The 18,573-nt window shown below is 45.0% G+C and overlaps 2 protein-coding genes across 2 annotated transcripts in view; one reads left to right on the top strand and one right to left on the bottom strand.

Moving 5' to 3' along the window:
- Positions 1-6,658, top strand: part of LOC121539327 (BTB/POZ domain-containing protein 7-like) — a 32,827-nt gene extending 26,169 nt beyond the window's left edge. The window contains exons 4-11 of the mRNA XM_045207480.1: positions 79-287; positions 2,166-2,241; positions 2,560-2,720; positions 2,895-3,038; positions 3,178-3,367; positions 3,471-3,649; positions 3,837-4,238; positions 4,365-6,658. Coding sequence (XP_045063415.1) covers positions 79-287; positions 2,166-2,241; positions 2,560-2,720; positions 2,895-3,038; positions 3,178-3,367; positions 3,471-3,649; positions 3,837-4,238; positions 4,365-5,114 — 2,111 coding nt within the window. The 3' untranslated portion in view covers positions 5,115-6,658. The remainder of the gene's footprint in view (positions 1-78; positions 288-2,165; positions 2,242-2,559; positions 2,721-2,894; positions 3,039-3,177; positions 3,368-3,470; positions 3,650-3,836; positions 4,239-4,364) is intronic.
- Positions 6,659-9,723: 3,065 nt separating this feature from the next.
- LOC121539328 (putative E3 ubiquitin-protein ligase UBR7) lies at positions 9,724-14,561 on the bottom strand. The gene is made up of 12 exons (XM_041847734.1): positions 14,473-14,561; positions 13,951-14,068; positions 13,286-13,419; positions 13,072-13,132; positions 12,880-12,975; positions 12,610-12,663; positions 12,368-12,473; positions 11,928-12,076; positions 11,098-11,295; positions 10,694-10,859; positions 10,517-10,578; positions 9,724-10,242 (listed from the first exon to the last, which is right to left on the bottom strand). Exons 2-12 carry the CDS (start codon positions 14,065-14,067, stop codon positions 10,168-10,170), a joined length of 1,218 nt encoding a protein of 405 aa, XP_041703668.1. The 5' UTR covers position 14,068; positions 14,473-14,561; the 3' UTR covers positions 9,724-10,167.
- Positions 14,562-18,573: the final 4,012 nt, after the last annotated feature.

The raw sequence follows: 18,573 nt of genomic DNA, 5'->3' as shown, positions 1-18,573 counted from the left end.
TCCAACCTAAGTGTATGTAAACATCCGACTTCAACTGTATATGACCCCTGTGGTCTGTGTTCCTGTCTCCTCACCCAGGCTGTGAGGACATTGTGGTGGAGAGCCTGTCCCTGGACTGCCTGGTCCCCATCCTGAAGTGGAGCTCTCAGCCCTATGGCTCTAAGTGGGTCCACCGCCAGGCCCTGCACTTCCTGTGTGAGGAGTTCAGCCAGGTCATGACCTCTGACGTACTCTACGAGCTCAGCAAGGAGCACCTGCTCACAGCTATCCAGTCAGACTACCTACAGGTGAGACCCACGCCGCTGTCTGTGTGATTGGACTGGATGTATCTCCACAGAGTCCAAAGATCATATCCTGTCTAGGGATGGGCATGAGTAATCGAGTACTCGAACGGACGTACAAAACCTGATTTTTAAGCAGAGATCACTTTTCCTTTTCAAATACTGTAAAACTATTTGGTGGAATGTGCTTTGTGTCTGCCCAATGGGCAAGTGAAATGTTGTCCCAAAAGAAAATTACATATTGTCCTGAAGACGACGTTAATTTGCTTTGACTCTAGTGTTCCATTTGTACATGTGCATTTGCGGGGTACAACAAAAAAGAAACCAAGCCAAGCATCACACAGTTCTTCTCCCTAAATTCCCTTTCCCCTCTGTTTCTCTCTCACTCAATTGCGTTCTGAACGCTCCCTCAACACACAAGCTCCCGTTAGGCCTAAATAAATAAATGCCTATAAAAACATATTTAACTGATGGGATACACAAGCCACATTCCTTGCCAAATGACGTCAGCTTTATCACAAATTGAAGTTGGGAAAATGTGTTTCAACAATGAGCTGCAGTTTTGGAATAATTGCATCCTGTCTATTTTCTGCTTAGGCTACTTTGTGAACTGCTAGTGCCATTTAGAATTGGTTAGCCTAGGCTATAAGCCCCCTAAACATACAGGTTCCACACTGAAAATACGCAAACACATTAGTTTGATAAAGACTGAGCGTAGGCCTACTCACCAAACTGATGGCGTAGCCATAATTCATCCACATGCCGTGTTCAATGTGGAATTGTTAATTCATTTGGAAAAATCCAAAGAACAGGCGGAATATATATCGAAAAGAAAACCGATTTTGGTTTGTAACCCTGAAATAATTGTCTTTCAACTTGATTCCTGTTTCAAATTATCACTCATTGAGAATAATTGTTCCAGACGTGAGATGCGCATCACTTCGCACTGGAAAAATATTATGTTCTATTTTAGTCTGTTATATTACATCATGTTTTTTTACTATAACATAGGTGTGTCTTGACTGTGAATAGGGCTCTGGAAATAAGAGCCTCTTGTCTGCTAAATTAACAAAACAAGGCTATGCCATTGCACCATAGGCTTCTATAAGCAAGCGCCAATGCGGAGGTTACTGCTGAGGTTACTGCCTTTTTGAAGATTGTGTTCCACGATATAATATAACCAGTTGATATTACGGTTTCAATAAATTAATCTTAAATGGCATTTGTTTTTTTATTGACTGAATGTATGTATGTTTGGGGCAATTTAGCAATTAGGATTTGTTATCTGTAATGGTTATGATAAATTAGGTATTGTTGCTCACTGTTGGCATATATTTTTCCACTCGTACTATGCCAGTACTTGAACAGTCAAAACATGTCAAATGCCCATCCCTAATCCTGTCCAAATGACGCTGTAGTCAGTGCTTTGATTACAATGGCTGACTAGGCAGCTAGGGCATGATTGGTTTGACAAAATTATTTAGTGAAGAGTGGCAACACGCACACAGATGCATAAACACAAACCCAAACACACAGGGTCTGGAGCACAGACAGTGAGAACATTCCCTGGAGGCATTGCCTTCTAACATGGCCTCTAATTGAAGCTGAGCTCTGGTCTGCTCTGCTGTGCCAAGCTCCCTGGGTGTCACACAGGACGGCTGAGGTGAAACGCTGTAATCCAATCAGACAAATACAACTCTCAGCCACAACTACACCATGTCACACCATCAACCAAATATTCAAGTCTCCTCACTGAACCGCCTCTTCAGATGTTGCTCCACACTGCAATGTTTAACCTTTCCTTTCCTTTCCTATCACCATCCCCCTCTCATCCCGCTATCTTTTTTCTCTCGCACCCCTCCCCTGCCCTCTTCTCTCTCACAGGCGAGTGAGCAGGACATTCTCAAGTACGTTGTGAAGTGGGGCGAGCAGCAGCTTATTAAGAGGATGGCAGACAGGGGTAAGATGATACACTCTATAATTACCCTCCGAGCAAGCCTTCTAATGGCTCTTGGAAAATCACCCACTTACAGTACCAGCGCCTCCAAAATACACTCTAAAAGACTATAAAAGAAGCCAAGTTTTATCCTTAAAATGGGAGACTCTGAAGCACCTCGATCGTAGATTGCAGTATTTTGTTTTTGTGTGACTCTGAACCCAACTGAAAATACTGTATCATAAAAAAAGAACGAGTGTGTGTGTTGGCCTTACTAACCATATAATTATATATAGAGTCCCTACTAACTGTGTGTGTTTTGGGGGCGGGTTCTTTTCCCAGAGCCCAACGTGCTGAGCGGAACAGCCCACAGCGTGAACAAGCGGGGGGTGAAGAGGAAGGACCTGGATGTGGAGGAGCTAAAGGATATCCTGTCCCCCCTGCTTCCCTTCATCCGCACCGAGCACATCCTCCCTGCCAACAGCGACGTCCTCTCTGACACGGTTAGTAGTCATGGATGATGCGTCATATGGATGTTTCAATACAGTTTCTGCTGCCAATACATATTGTGCAATCAATCTATCGATCTATCATGGATGCCCTATTAATGGCTTAGTTGTTGATTGACCTGTCCTTCTGGGTGTGTTCTCTTTAAATGACCCACTTTCCATCCACAGACAAAGAGGGGTCTGATCAGCACCCCTCCCTCGGACATGCTGCCCACGACTGAGGGGGGCAAGGCCAACTCGTGGTTACGGCAGAAGAACGCTGGCATCTATGTGCGACCACGTCTCTTCTCTCCCTACGTGGAGGAGGCCAAGGTAGGACACTCCACATCTAGGGCTTAATGACAATCAGCACGGTTAACAGAGAGCATTTTATCTCTCTTCTATCTCATCTCTATGAGAGGGTTTGGGCCAGGGTATGACAGACTCCTAACCCGTCTCCTTCTCCCCTCAGTCTGTGCTGGATGAGATGATGGTGGAGCAGACAGATCTGGTGCGTCTGCGTTTGGTGCGCATGTCCAACGTGCCCGACACCCTCTACATGGTCAACAACGCCGTGCCACAGTGCTGTCACATGATCAACCATCAGCAGATGGCCAGCAAGCAGACCACCGCCCCATCCGTGGTAGCCAATGAGATCCCAGGTAAGAGGAGAAGACTGGTGCCAATAAGGAAGCCATTTTGTATAACATATTAGAAACATTGACATGGTCCACTAATCCTCTGTGTGTCGGTCTGTGCTGTCAGTACCCAGACTGGCGGTGGTGAAGGAGATGATCCGGAGGCTGCAGGAGCTGAGTCACACAGACCAGGTCCAGAGGGCCTATGCTCTCAACTGTGGCGAGGGGGCCACCGTCAGCTATGAGCTGCAGCTGCGTGTGCTGAGGGAGTTCGGCCTGGCGGACGGGGCCACTGAGCTACTGCAGGTGAGGGGAAACACCCTTGGGTACAGGGAGGACTAGGCTGTAGACTTGATAGAGGGAGACCTCAGTCCTAAAGACCTTCGCCCTGAAAGACAAAAGTATATCTCACTTAGTGTACTATGTAATGACTTGTGTGTGTTTATAGTAGAAGGTTTTTGGGATACTAAATGTTTTGTTTGTTTATTCTCAGAACCCTTACAAGTTCTTCCCAGAGGAGCGTTTTGGAGACGAGAGTCCTGTTCTGGCCCTGCGCCAGGCGGGTCGTTGTCGGGTCAACAGCAGCCCAGCGATGGACAGCATGTTCTCAGACCTGGAGGGCATGGCTGGGTTTCACCCCCCGCTGCCTCCCCCTCCACCCCCGTACCACCCCCCTGCCACCCCCAGCCATGCCCAGCTGAAGGGGGCCTGGAGGCCCCGTGTGCCCATCCCACCCCCCACCCGCTCTTTCTCTTACCCCTGTAACCACACCCTGCTCCAGCTCCACACTACAGCCAAGCATGGCAGCCCAGACTACCCCTCCGCCCCTAGGCCTCCACCTCCAGACTGCAGCAACCCCCAGGCCATGGGCCGAGCCCTGCTCGCAGAACCACAGGTGAAGGTCAACATGTCATGCTGTGTTTGTGTTGCTTTTGGTCATTGTAGCTGTAGAAGTGTATTGTGCTGTGGTCATGTATAGCTCTAACTAGCAGTGTTTGTGTGCTTCTGTCTGTCTCTCCAGCTGAGCATGGAGCCTGTGATGAGGGAGTTCATGCCTGACATCGCTCTGGGCGTCTCTGTCATGACCCTGAGGGAGCACCATATGGTGGACAGGGACGGTCACAACCCTCACGGCCCCATGGCCTCACACCTCCCCCCTGGACCCTGTCCCTCCACTCGCCTCAGCCTCGGCCATGGTCACTCCTGTAAGAGGCACGCTCCAGAGCCTAAGCTGGAGGCCCAGGCAGAGTTCCCTGACCTGTATGACTTCTCCTGCCGACCAACCACCGCAACCTCCAGCCACCCCCTGCCCCCCTACGCAGGGCCAGACCTCTACAGCCACAGTCGCAGCTCCTCCAGCAGCCTCCCTCCATCTTACGTGTCTGACACCCAGGGACAGGCAGCCGAGGTACGCTCGGACCCCCTGCGCCTGGATGTCCTAGGCCTGCCACCCCAGCGGCAGGATGGAGCTCTGGCTAATTCCTCTGGTCCCCAGGCCGAGGCAGGACACGTCCCCAGAGGACGATCAAACAATGAGACTGACCTTACTCACGGTCTTGGCCACTTGTGTGGCTCCCCCAGTGGAAACCTAGATGGGTATGAGGAGCGGTCGTCGGCCCACAGGGAAGGCCCGAAGGAGATGGGGGTTACTGGCGAGTCCCCAGGTGCAGGGGCCCAGCAGCCTCATAGGAACAGTGTTAGCGAGGAGGCTAACAGAGACCACAGGTCACCCAACAACCCTGATTACCCTTACAAGAAGTCTGCACTATAACCCTCGGGGAGGACCTGGGGTTGAGTTGTCAAAAGGGAAAGTGAGGGAAACAACCCTCTGTCATGGACAGCAAAGCACTAATGAGTGTGTGTGAAGGGGTGGCTAATGGTTTCTATGTATAGACTGTGTGTGTATGTGTAAGTACCCCACCTCCTCCAGCCCTCCCTCCATGACATAGTGCTGTCTTCACCTCACGTCTCCTCTGAGTGCTACAGATAAGCAGCATCAGGACTGTAGGTTAGTTAGAGAAACCGCAGTGACTGTCAGACTGTTGAATTGAAGCTTGCTGAAGCCAACCTCAATACTGCAGTTTTACAATATAACTCCAGCAGTACTGTTTAGGAGGGGTTTTGTCTATTTCGCTTGAGCCTTGTTGCACCACAGGTTTGTTGTGGGAATCGGGAACGAAGATCATATCATAAAGAAGATCATAACAAAGATATTATGATCGTAACCATGTAATGTAGTTCAGATGTGCTGAGGATGTGTAATATACAGAAGGACTGTAGTCCTCAGCATATACTTTAACTGGGAGATATATAAATAGGATCTCAGTGTAAACTAGTGAACACCAGCACATAGCTCCAATCAGCGTTATCTTCATGATAAAAACATGTCTATTTTCTTGCTCCTCTCATTTGTATTTCGTCTCTCTTCCTGTAGCATTCCTCCAGTACGTACCTCACCTGACTGGTTACATTTGATTTCTCCTTCCTGGTGCTGCACGTTACACAGGAATGCTGATGAGTAATAGACTCAGGCTGGAAGTAGGTCTGTGCAGGCTGTCATTGTTCTCTTTGGATACCACTGTTGTTCTCAAAAATATGAGCCTGGGGTTTTTTGGAATGAGACAGGAGGGTGGGAGCAGAGGTTCATGACTGAGGTACACTGGGAAGATAAGGGTGCAATGAACACGCTAGTCAGATGTTTAATTTCAGCTGAACGTGTGTGTGGTTGTATGTGTGTCGTTTCGTACTCCCAGGTAACTGTATAAACAATCTCAGTACTGTACACTCACTATCCATCTTTAATCAGGTCTGTATTTACATATCAACACGAGGCTCTGAGATGATTAACCAGAGACCGACCATATAATGCTGTGGTCAATATGCTTGAAAACACTTTGCTCTTTTAATGGCATAAACAATTAGAAGCCTTAATCCACTTTTTGAAGTGACCATAAGGGATCCATCACAAGCGTGATGCCACCACTGGCTCTCCTAGTTGTGTGACTCTTCTGTTCACTCTCTAAACACACTATCCATTCACATGTCCTCAGTCTGATGTTCATTTGTGTTGTTCCCATGTCCTATGTGACCACCGTCACGCCACCTTTTGGCCAATCCTGGACCTGCAAAGACCTGCTCTCTGTTGTCAGGTGATGGCATACTGTATGAGAGCTACTGGGGCTGTTGCTATAGAAACCAAAGTGCACCCATCAGATCCTGTAAGATCAGCCACACCTGTCTCCTCTGACAAAAACGGACAAACCCATGATACATAACATAGGCAACATTGCACTGTAGGAATGATCAATTTCACATGGGGGGAAATAGGAACAAATGAATTTAGAACTAAAGAGCTCCAGAACAACTGCATAATTCTTAAATAAATACAATCTGATGGCCTCTGTCACGTGCATTTCTACCATTCAGAAATCCTGAGCAGGAATCATAAATAATCATTTAATATTTTAATATACTGTACAAACAGAAATCCTTATTATATCTTAGTGGTGGTACTATAAATGAATTAGTCAGCTGTTTAGTAGCTGTGGTGGACTACACTGTGAGGTTGTTCAGCACCACATTTCACCTAGAAAGGATAGTCGGAAAGATGGTTAGGCTCAAACTTTGTATTTTTTATTTTTGTTCTTAAAATGTTTTATTTTAGGAAAATGTTTTAATATTGTTATTGGTGTGGAATACCATTAAGTTGTAGGTTTTATACCATTTGTTTTTTAAACCGCCCAGTGTTTCCAGATTTCTATGAAATATGACCTATAATTACTTACAATATGAGTTTTCCTTCCAAAAAAATGATAATTAAGTATGTTAAAAAGCAGCTTTGTGTTGGAATGGTTTTGGCGTATACCAGTCATTAATAATATTGCGCGAGTAGACCGCTGATTGGCCAACTCATCCTCCTCAGGGAGATGACATGTCCTATAAGGAAATAGCAAGCATTTTTTAAACAGCCTGTGAAAAGTTTCAGGTGGGGTTTTGTGTTTTTTTTTTTATGCTTTTGCCACATGAGTATACAGTGAGGGGAAAAAAAGTATTTGATCCCCTGCAGATTTTGTACGTTTGCCCACTGACAAAGACATGATCAGTCTATAATTTTAATGGTAGGTTTATTTGAACAGTGAGAGACAGAATAACAAACAAAAAAATCCAGAAAAACGCATGTCAAAAATGTTATAAATTGATTTGCATTTTAATGAGGGAAATAAGTATTTGACCCCTCTGCAAAACATGACTTAGTACTTGGTGGCAAAACCCTTGTTGGCAATCACAGAGGTCAGACGTTTTTTGTAGTTGGCCACCAGGTTTGCACACATCTCAGGAGGGATTTTGTCCCACTCCTCTTTGCAGATCTTCTCCAAGTCATTAAGGTTTCGAGGCTGACGTTTGGCAACTCGAACCTTCAGCTCCCTCCACAGATTTTCTATGGGATTAAGGTCTGGAGACTGGCTAGGCCACTCCAGGACCTTAATGTGCTTCTTCTTGAGCCACTCCTTTGTTGCCTTGGCCGTGTGTTTTGGGTCATTGTCATGCTGGAATACCCATCCACGACCCATTTTCAATGCCCTGGCTGAGGGAAGGAGGTTCTCACCCAAGATTTGACGGTACATGGCCCCGTCCATCGTCCCTTTGATGCGGTGAAGTTGTCCTGTCCCCTTAGCAGAAAAACACCCCCAAATCATAATGTTTCCACCTCCATGTTTGACGGTGGGGATGGTGTTCTTGGGGTCAGAGGCAGCGTTCCTCCTCCTCCAAACACGGCGAGTTGAGTTGATGCCAAAGAGCTCGATTTTGGTCTCATCTGACCACAACACTTTCACCCAGTTCTCTTCTGAATCATTCAGATGTTCATTGGCAAACTTCAGACGGGCATGTATATGTGCTTTCTTGAGCAGCGGGACCTTGCAGGCGCTGCAGGATTTCAGTCCTTCACGGCGTAGTGTGTTACCATTTGTTTTCTTTGTGAATATGGTCCCAGCTGCCTTGAGATCAATGACAAGATCCTCCCGTGTAGTTCTGGGCTGATTCCTCACCGTTCTCATGATCATTGCAACTCCACGAGGTGAGATCTTGCATGGAGCCCCAGGCTGAGGGAGATTGACAGTTCTTTTGTGTTTCTTCCATTTGCGAATAATCGCATCAACTGTTGTCACCTTCTCACCAAGCTGCTTGGCAATGGTCTTGTAGCCCATTCCAGCCTTGTGTAGGTCTACAATCTTGTCCCTGACATCCTTGTAGAGCTCTTTGGTCTTGGCCATGGTGGAGAGTTTGGAATCTGATTGATTGATTCTGTGGACAGGTGTCTTTTATACAGGTAACAAACTGAGATTAGGAGCACTCCCTTTAAGAGTGTGCTCCTAATCTCAGCTCGTTACCTGTATAAAAGACACCTGGGAGCCAGAAATCTTTGTGATTGAGAGGGGGTCAAATACTTATTTCCCTCATTAAAATGCAAATCTGTTTATAACATTTTTGACATGCGTTTTTCTGGATTTTGTTGTTGTTATTCTGTCTCTCACAGTTCAAATAAACCTACCATTTATAGACTGATCATTTCTTTGTCAGTGGGAAAACATACCAAAAAAAAATCAGCAGGGGATCAACTACTTTCTTCCCCCACTGTAGGACAAGTCAACAACATTATTTGGATACGAGTTAACAGTATGCACTTTTAAAAGTGAGATTTTCACTGGATATTCGCTCTGCATTGTGGTAATGAAGCTGCTGGGCAGAGAACCCTTTCTTCCATCCAGTTTGCTTCATGGGGGGAAAAAATGCAAAACTTTAGATTCCTCCTCATGTTCATGTTGGTTAGTTGCTTTATTTTCCAGGACAGTGTTCCCATGAATAAAAAAACTCCACATCCTCTGTTTGCTCTTTACTGTAGAAGTCAGTGCCTTCCCCTGCCAGAGGCTGGGCTTTTATTGGAGAAGTGACTGATGTCCTATGCAAGCCTTTTCTACCAGCTTACCAGCCTGCATCAAATAGCCCTTGGTAAAAGTCATGTAGCTAGTTATTTGTGTACGTTGTCTTTGTGTTTAGGTACCTTTGAAATTGAAGCCTCTGGAACTTTGTGGTTGATTGTATGTTGAACTTTCTAATTGAACAGGTCCACTGTACGATCTATGTAAAGACTTTTGTAGATCCCTGTACTAAATTGTATTTGGTTTTACTGGTTCTATTTTTCTACTGTTAACTCAAAAGGTGCATAACAGTGATGAACTTGGGCATCTTCGAAATAAACTGCTTCATTATAATTCTGGACTGGTAAATCATTTAGTTCAACCTTGTAAAGCATCTACGAGTACCTTCTGGTATTTGGATGATCGGTAGCTGTAGAATCACATCACACAGTATGCTGGATGAACTATTCCAAAATGTTTAATTTTCAGGAATACCAGTGACACCATCAAATGGTTACGTTTCAATATGAATGGCAGTGCATCCTCATCGGGTGTCACATTATGAAAGTCTAATGAAAACTTTGTTATTAGGTACATTAAGTCTAAGTCCATGATTAAAATGACTAAATTCCATCAGCTACTCTCCAAGCCCGCTGACAGCATGCTAACTTGCACGGTCGTTCAGCTTCTCACAAGACAAGGAACACCATTTGAAATCCATGGAGACCCATTCGAGAACAACCTTTTAGCAAATTGTTCAACTTCAAACCTCAGTAACAGCATATTTTATAGCAGCACTTTTATTTAAAGCAGAAGATGTTTGAGGGACATAGAATTGTTTTGCTATGACCCCAAAGTAACATTAAAAAACAAGTAGACAACAGGACACTGAGGGGCAGAATGACATCAGCTGTTCATCTGCCGCCTCTTCCTGGACATCAGCTCCCCAAAGAACTGGTGGATGGCCTCTGCTGTGACAACCTGAGGGAGAGGGGAGGAGTGGTTCAATCGAGGTTAGAGGTAAATGACCAAAGTACTTGTCAGCAGTGCTTGTTCGGCTTTTCAGCTATTGTTTGGGCCCAAGCAGATCAATGACAATCAAGCAAGAGCTGACGTGACAAGTAACCTCTGGACTGCTGCTCATAAATTATATTGGTTTCCTATGCTGGGTTCATGTGCTCTCAGAATTATTGGAAACATTCTGGAATTACCGCCAGACATTTTGTCCTCTGCAAACAAACATACAGATCCTCACCTTTCCTTCATCAGCAATCTGCCGTAGGAACGCCATCAGTTCAGTCTGCATCTCATTGAACTCTGAATGAAGGAACATTTTACTTCATCAAATGGTTAGAAACCCACCGTGTTAGGTTACATCTACAGTTAATAACTGCCAAACAAAAGGAATGAAAAAGATGGTCCCCATCCTTACGGTAAACTATCTCCAGTTGCTGCACACGGTCCAGAGTACTCAGGCCTGACATGAGTAGACTGTCGAGACTAGCAGTTCCTTGCTCTATAGTGCCTCTGTTCTCGTAGGCCAGGACAGTGTCTGACTCATCCAGCAGGAACTGCACTCCCGCATCGACGTAGGCCCTCTGAGCAGAAACACCAAACATACAATGGAAACAGCTCTTTATCCAATCCAAAGGGCTGACACTACAATGTGCTGAACGGTCAGTAAAGTCTATAACTACCTCAAATACAACTCAATGAAACAGTTAGCTACAGCAATCTATTTGTTCCACATCAAATAGCTAAAAACAGTGGCTGCACTGTGTTTGAAATCAGTCACGGCAAAAAACACTCAAGAGAGAAGCATCTTTAGTGACCCACCTTGCAGCTGACGCAGGTGCACAGCTTGGCTCTCCAGTGGTAAGGCCAGAACACAGCCCCTTCCCTAGCTCTCTCCAGGCCCTGGGTCTTCAGCTCCCTCAGCCTGCAGTACACAGTCTTGGCCTGGCTCTTCACAGGAAGGCCTGTCATCTCCTGGTGAGTCCGTTTGCAGGCAGTCCTCCCATTTATAGCCTGCTTCTGGACAGAAGACAGCAAGGGAGAAAACATGCATTACATTTTAGGCTTTTCAGGATTGTGTTACTGGAGAACGAGGAGGAAGAGAGGGACCGATCCCCCGTGGAGGCGACACTCTGGTGACACACAAGCTCTCTAATAGGAGTTGACACGATGAGAGGGTGGGCTGATGAAATCAGTCTTGTTTACAGTAAGCTGAGCTGTGAAGCCTGGCCAAGCCAGTCCCCAGAGCAGGGGAATCTGTGTCCCATGGATAATTTCTTCCCTAATTACCCAGAGGAGAGGGCAGCACAACAGGAACAGGAGTCCACTGTCTGCATCCGCCCAATACATTACCCTCCACCGCCATCTGCTGAGAGTCAGGTGACATGCACTGCAAATCACACCAAATAGCTGAGTGGATGACTCTTGAAGAATGTATGAATTGGTTTAGCAGGCAGTGTTAACCAAATGTCTGCTTAAGTATAGATGTGTGTTTATGTCTGCCTTCAATGGAAACACACCCAACAGTACAGAGAGAGTTCCTCTCCTCACCCTGATGTCATTCCCATTTGCTTGGTGCAAGTGGTGAGTCATGCACTTAGGAGTCTGGGTTTCAAACGCAATTGTAGAAGTCAAAGCTTGGCTCTCCTTACCTTCTCCTGTTTCTGACAGCTGGGGCTGGTGGAGGACCCCTCGCCCCCGTTCTTACAGGGCTCATCCCTCTTCTCCTCTGGCTCCTTATCTTCCTCCACGTTCACTTCAACCTCCTCTTTACAGGGGCTCACTTTGACCACGGGAGGTTCTTGGCAGAAAAAAAAGCATACATTGCCATTGTTTTAACTGCAGGATGTTCATAAAGGGTATGACATTGTATAGTGATCAGGTCCAATTCATTGTCACTGTCTGTGCACTAAAAACCTAACCCAAATTATCCCTAGATGAAGAAGACTGATATCTCCCATCTTTAGCTAGTTCGAAGGGGGAAGAGATTTACTTTCATAAGTAGTACCCATTTATGGTGGGGGGAGGTGTAACCCAAGCCCAGTGCTCTGGATCCCTAGCTGCCTCCGTCAGTGGGAGGGATATAACACACCTGCGAAGTGGGCGGCGTATGTCCAGAGGAAGGGGGCTTTGTTCATGCAGGTCTCACACACCATCTCCTGCAGTTCCTCCGAGTCTTCCACCGTACAACCCAGGTGCTGTCACAGAGAATGCCCACATTGTCAAGGAGGAGTAATCATTCCTGTCTTTGTATCAAAACCATTATCCCAGCGAACATAGTTTAGATCTCGAAAGACACATGTAAACAATCATGATGTTGCCCCCGATACATACCCTGGGATGATACCAGTCCTCACAGATGATGCACTGAATCATATCCTCATTAACCTTATGGGTGGGGTGGGAAGCATGAGAGGGTGTTTTGTGATGAGGAATGACATATCCATCATTCTTTCAACAACACATGAACTGAATCCTAGAGACCAAGCATATCAACAAAGCCTATGATTCAGACAGAATTAAAACATGTATTAATTTATCAACAGCAAAATGTGAAGGGATGGAGAAAGGGAATGATTCGTAATTCTGGAATTAAATCCATACCTGATCGTCAGTGTCTGGGTAAGGTCTGTCACAGGTACAGTAACAGCCATGGAAGTTGTGATTGTAATGGTTTTTAGTGTTTTGTTGGTCTTTGCCCTGCAAAGAGAAAAGGAACAATGGAAATCAAGCAACAATGTTTTCAGCTGTCAGGATGACATGGCTGAGGGGTAGATAGGACATTAGGACACTTACAGGACTTAGCTGGCACTTAAACTCGCCAAACTTGCTGTTTCCACAATCACAGCGGAAATTCCTACATGCAAACAAATAGAAGCAAATAAGGAATATGCAACGTCAAGACCTCAACAAGTCCTACAATGAGTATGGAAATGTAAACAGCTACCTGACCCCTAGTGTTATTTGTACTCCTGGAATTTGTGAACGTCCCTTTGCATCAGGTTCATACCTTTTTGTGTAGAGCTCAAATATGTCATGCCCATCATGGCAATGGTTGGTGCAGGCAAGGCAGAGCCCAGCAGGTTCTACCCCTCTGGGTGTGCAAGTGTTGCAGGAAAAAACAGCCTGTCTCTTCAAGTATCCCTGTAACACAATAGAATAGATATTGTATTTTTTATTTAGTCACACGCACAGGGTCACAGATGTAATTGCAGTGTACTGTGAAATGCTTAAGCTCTGAGCTCCAACAGTGCAGGTGTGAATGATATAATAATAAAAAATAATGTATACATATTTACAACTGTGACAATGATAAATATAAATGCCCATTGGGGTGTGGGCAGGGTAATTGTCAGTTTAGGGTGGGGGAAGAAAATAAAATGGAGGGTGCAGGAGTTGCAGGTAGCGGACTAGTGGTGTCTATTCAGCAGCTTGATGGTCTGGGGGTAGAAGCTATTTGTCAGTCTGTTAGTTTTAGCCATGATGCTCCTGTACTGCCCGCATCTGAGTGATGGAAGCGGGGAGAACAGGTCGTGGCTCGATTGGTTGAGGTCCCTGATGACATATCATAGTAACAGAAAAAAGACACAAAAGGCCACACTGAACCTGGGGTCAGTGGCAGTTCTCTGGATGTGGCGATACACACTACAGATGTGGGGCAGGCAGCATCTTTACCTGGGGATAGGAACAATTATCTGGATCACTTCCAGCCAACACTGCATAAGCCTCTTGCAGCTCCTCGTCTTCCAGTATGTCCTGTATGGTCACAGTGCGCTCCTCGTTCACCGACATCCTTGGAACAAAATAAAAACCCACTCAAACACACAAATGGATGTACATATGCACATAACTACATTCTTCAGTCAGGGACCACGTGGGGGAAGTAAGGATATCAACACTACGGCCAAAGTCACAAACAATGTAGTGTACATACATTTGAACTCTGCCACACTTGTAGCCATCTCACCTGACTGATTGCAACAAAATAACATCCAACTGTCTGCTGGGATGTTCAAAACATTGTCAGACAAGCTAGCTAATTTAGCTAGCTAACTAACAACAGATTATGCTAGCTAACATTCAATTATTCGACTAGAAGCATGCTTCGTTGTCATCTTTATAGTAGTATTTGGAGATAACTTTGAATTATATAGCTACTAACTAAAGAGAGCTACTTACTTGCTAGTAGCTACTTACCTGGCGAGCGAAATGGCTTATAAGACACTTGCAAGTCTGCGACAGAACAAAGATTTTTCAGGCTGTATTGTGACTGCGACGTTGGCCAAGTGAAGTCACGCAACTGTGACGTCGATGAGTAACGTAATTATTTTGTACGGCATTACAATGATGCTCAATCAGTCTAAACAAGATTACATTTCTTGTAGAATTCCCCTGTGTTTGTTTCATGATTACATGAAGTAAAAAGTAAGCAAGCATAGCTTCTTGAGTATTTTAAACAGGACAGTACCTTCCTCATAATATGTGAGACTACTGGAACTGTAATTACAGACATGCTGAAATATATGGCCATGCACAACATGAGAAATAGATAATTTAGTTCCACAATAAATAAAGTAAAACATATATCAACTGCCAGTCTCTGACTTCTCTATCAAACAATAAACCCCAATCTGCAGGATAATTCTGAATATACTAAAAAAGAAAACACCTACTAGCAGGAACAGCACCATCTAGTGGTCAGAACGTGGTAATATCAGGATATCGGATGGGACATCAACCTAAATTCAATGACTAATTTCTCTGAACAGAGGGGGGGAAACATCACCAAATTCACGGAGAATACATTATATAGGATGAAGAAGCAATACTCAGAGCCTCAGAAACAAAACTCAGAGCAGCAGCTCCATACTACTTGCCAGACATAGAGAACTGATACTGTATACTGGTTGTTGGGGTGGGTTTGGTGTGGGGGGTCCGTGGGTGGCTTTTGACCATTTCTTTAGTCATTGTTAGAAAAGAGTTTGGTCCAAATCAGATGTTAGGTACTACAGTACCAGTCAAAAGTTTGGACACACCTACTCATTCAAGGGTTTTTCTTTATTTTTACATTGTAGAATAATAGTGAAGACATCAAACTATAAAATAAGACATATGGAACCATGTAGTAACCAAAAAAAGTGTTAAACAAATCAAAATATATTTTATATTTGAGATTCTTCAAATAGCCACCCTTTGCCTTGATGACAGCTTTGCACACTCTTGGCATTCTCTCAACCAGCTTCACCTGGAATGCTTTTCCAACAGTCTTGAAGGAGTTCCCACATATGCTGAGCACTTGTTGGCTGCTTTTCCTTCCCTCTGCCGTCCGACTCATCCCAAACCATCTCAATTGGGTTGAGGTCGGGGGATTGTGGAGGCCAGGTCATCTGATGCAGCACTCCATCACTCTCCTTCTTGGTCAAATAGCCCTTACACAGCCTGGAGGTGTGTTGGGTCATTGTCCTGTTGAAAAACAAATGATAGTCCCACTAAGCGCAAACCAGATGGGATGGCTTATCGCTGCAGAATGCTGTGGTAGCCATGCTGGTTAAGTGTGCCTTGAATTCTAAATAAATCACAGACAGTGTCACCAGCAAAGCACCCCCACACCATAACACCTCCTCCTCCATACTTTACGGTGGGAACTACACATGCGGAGATCATCCGTTCATCCACACCGCGTCTCACAAAGACACAGCGGTTTGAACCAAAAATCTCAAATTTGGACTCCAGACCAAAGGACACATTTCCACCGGTCTAATGTCCATTGTTTGTTTTTCTTGGCCCAAGCAAGTCTCTTCTTATTGGTGTCCTTTAGCAGTGGTATCTTTGCAGCAATTTGACCATGAAGGCCTGATTCACACAGTCTCCTCTGAACAGTTGATGTTGAGATGTGTCTGTTACTTGAACTCTGTGAAGCATTTATCTGGGCTGCAATTTCTGAGGCTGGTAACTCTAATGAACTCTAATTATCCTCTGCAGCAGAGGTAACTCTGGGTCTTCCATTCCTGTGGCGGTCCTCATGAGAGCCAGTTTCATCATAGCGCTTGATGGTTTTTGTGACTGCATTTGAAGAAACTTTCAAAGTTCTTGAAATGTTCCGTATTGACTGACCTTCATGTCTTAAAGTAATGATGGACTGTCGTTTCTCTTTGCTTATTTGAGCTGTTCTTGCCATAATATGGACTTGGTCTTTTACCAAATAGGGCTATCTTCTGTATATTGAATAATCCCCAGAGGGTGTAAGACTCTAGTTAAGAATGAATTAAACAAATTCTCCAGTCTGCAAGGGATCAGCCATTTTATTCATGAGAGCGCTCTCCCGCTAAAAAAAAACACACAGCCTTTTTATATGCGTCCACACAAAGGACTTTGCTCCGCCCACCTTTAGGCGGCCTGTAACTTTCCACAGTATAGAATGTTTCAGCAGTTTCTAGGTGGACCCCTTACTATGGAATGCTCGTCTCCAACAGTTTCTAACATCTTCCCTGTTAGTGGTTCTATTTTCTTATAACTCTAACACAGTTTACACATTTATACACTATCGGGGTGGAACACTTTAGTCATGTGATGGTGTAAACATGACTAAATGTTTACACCATCAGGATGAATGTATTTACAAGCATGATTAACCTCAGAGATTAGTTCTATTATCTACTTCCAATCATAGGTCCTCTTTTTGAGATTTTCCCTATGACCTTCACACGTCAGAACCAATAACAGTTTTATCTAATTGCAGATTATCAGGGTCAAAGTCCTCATTATCCACCAAGCCTGGAGGATCGTTTTTCACATTCCACTGGTCAGAGTCCAGAGTCGGTCCATATCTCATCATCTGTTGAGACACTGCATCTCCAACTCCTTACTCACCAACCCTCGGACACAGGGAATAAGACAACAACCACATAATACAAGTGTACCCATACAGGCAATAACTGCCCCCAAAATTGTGGCTACTATAGTTTTCCATTTCCCAAACATTTCATCAAACCATCCGGTCGCAGAGGTATTGATTCCAGAATTCTCAGCCCACTCATTGCTTAAAGATGTTAACATTTACATTTACATTTTCGTCATTTAGCAGACGCTCTTATCCAGAGCGACTTACAAATTGGTGCATTCACCTTATGATAGCCAGTGAGACAACCACTTTACAATTTTTTTTTTTTTTTCTTTGGGGTGGGGTAAGGGGGGGTAGAAGGATTACTTTATCCTATCCCAGGTATTCCTTAAAGAGGTGGGGTTTCAAGTGTCTCCGGAAGGTGGTGAGTGACTCCGCTGTCCTGGCGTCGTGAGGGAGCTTGTTCCACCATTGGGGTGCCAGAGCAGCGAACAGTTTTGACTGGGCTGAGCGGGAACTGTGCTTCCGCAGAGGTAGGGGGGCCAGCAGGCCAGAGGTTGATTAACACAATGCCCTCGTTTGGGTGTAGGGAATGATCAGAGCCTGAAGGTACGAAGGTGCCGTTCCCCTCACAGCTCCGTAGGCAAGCACCATGGTCTTGTAGCAGATGCAGGCTTCAACTGGAAGACAGTGGAGTGTGCGGAGGAGCGGGGTGACGTGAGAGAACTTGGGAAGTTTGAAAACCAGACGGGCTGCGGCGTTCTGGATGAGTTGTAGGGGTTTAATGGCACAGGCAGGGAGCCCAGCCAACAGCGAGTTGCAGTAATCCAGACGGGAGATGACAAGTGCCTGGATTAGGACCTGTGCCGCTTCCTGTGTAAGGCAGGGTCGTACTCTGCGAACGTTGTAGAGCATGAACCTACAGGATCGGGTCACCGCCTTGATGTTAGCGGAGAACGACAGGGTGTTGTCCAGGGTCACGCCAAGGTTCTTTGCACTCTTTTTTTAAAAAAACTATTTTTTTATTTCACCTTTATTTAACCAGGTAAGCAAGTTGAGAACAAGTTCTCATTTACAACTGCGACCTGGCCAAGATAAAGCAAAACAGTGCGATAAAAACAACAACACCGAGTTACATATGGGGTAAAAAAACATAAAGTCAAAAAATACAACAGAAAATATATATACAGTGTGTGCAAATGTAGCAAGTTATGGAGGTAAGGCAATAAATAGGCTATAGTGCAAAATAATTACAATGAGTATTAACACTGGAATGCTAGATGTGCAAGAGATGATGTGCAAATAGAGATACTGGGGTGCAAAAGAGCAAAATAAATAACAATATAGGGATGAGGTAGTTGGGTGGGCTAATTTCAGATGGGCTGTGTACAGGTGCAGTGATCGGTAAGGTGCTCTGACAACTGATGCTTAAAGTTAGTGAGGGAGATAAGAGTCTC

Source organism: Coregonus clupeaformis, chromosome 25 (genome assembly GCF_020615455.1).
Source record: "Coregonus clupeaformis isolate EN_2021a chromosome 25, ASM2061545v1, whole genome shotgun sequence".
Taxonomy (NCBI): Eukaryota; Metazoa; Chordata; class Actinopteri; order Salmoniformes; family Salmonidae; genus Coregonus; species Coregonus clupeaformis.
This window is presented reverse-complemented; position numbering and strand designations above follow the sequence as displayed.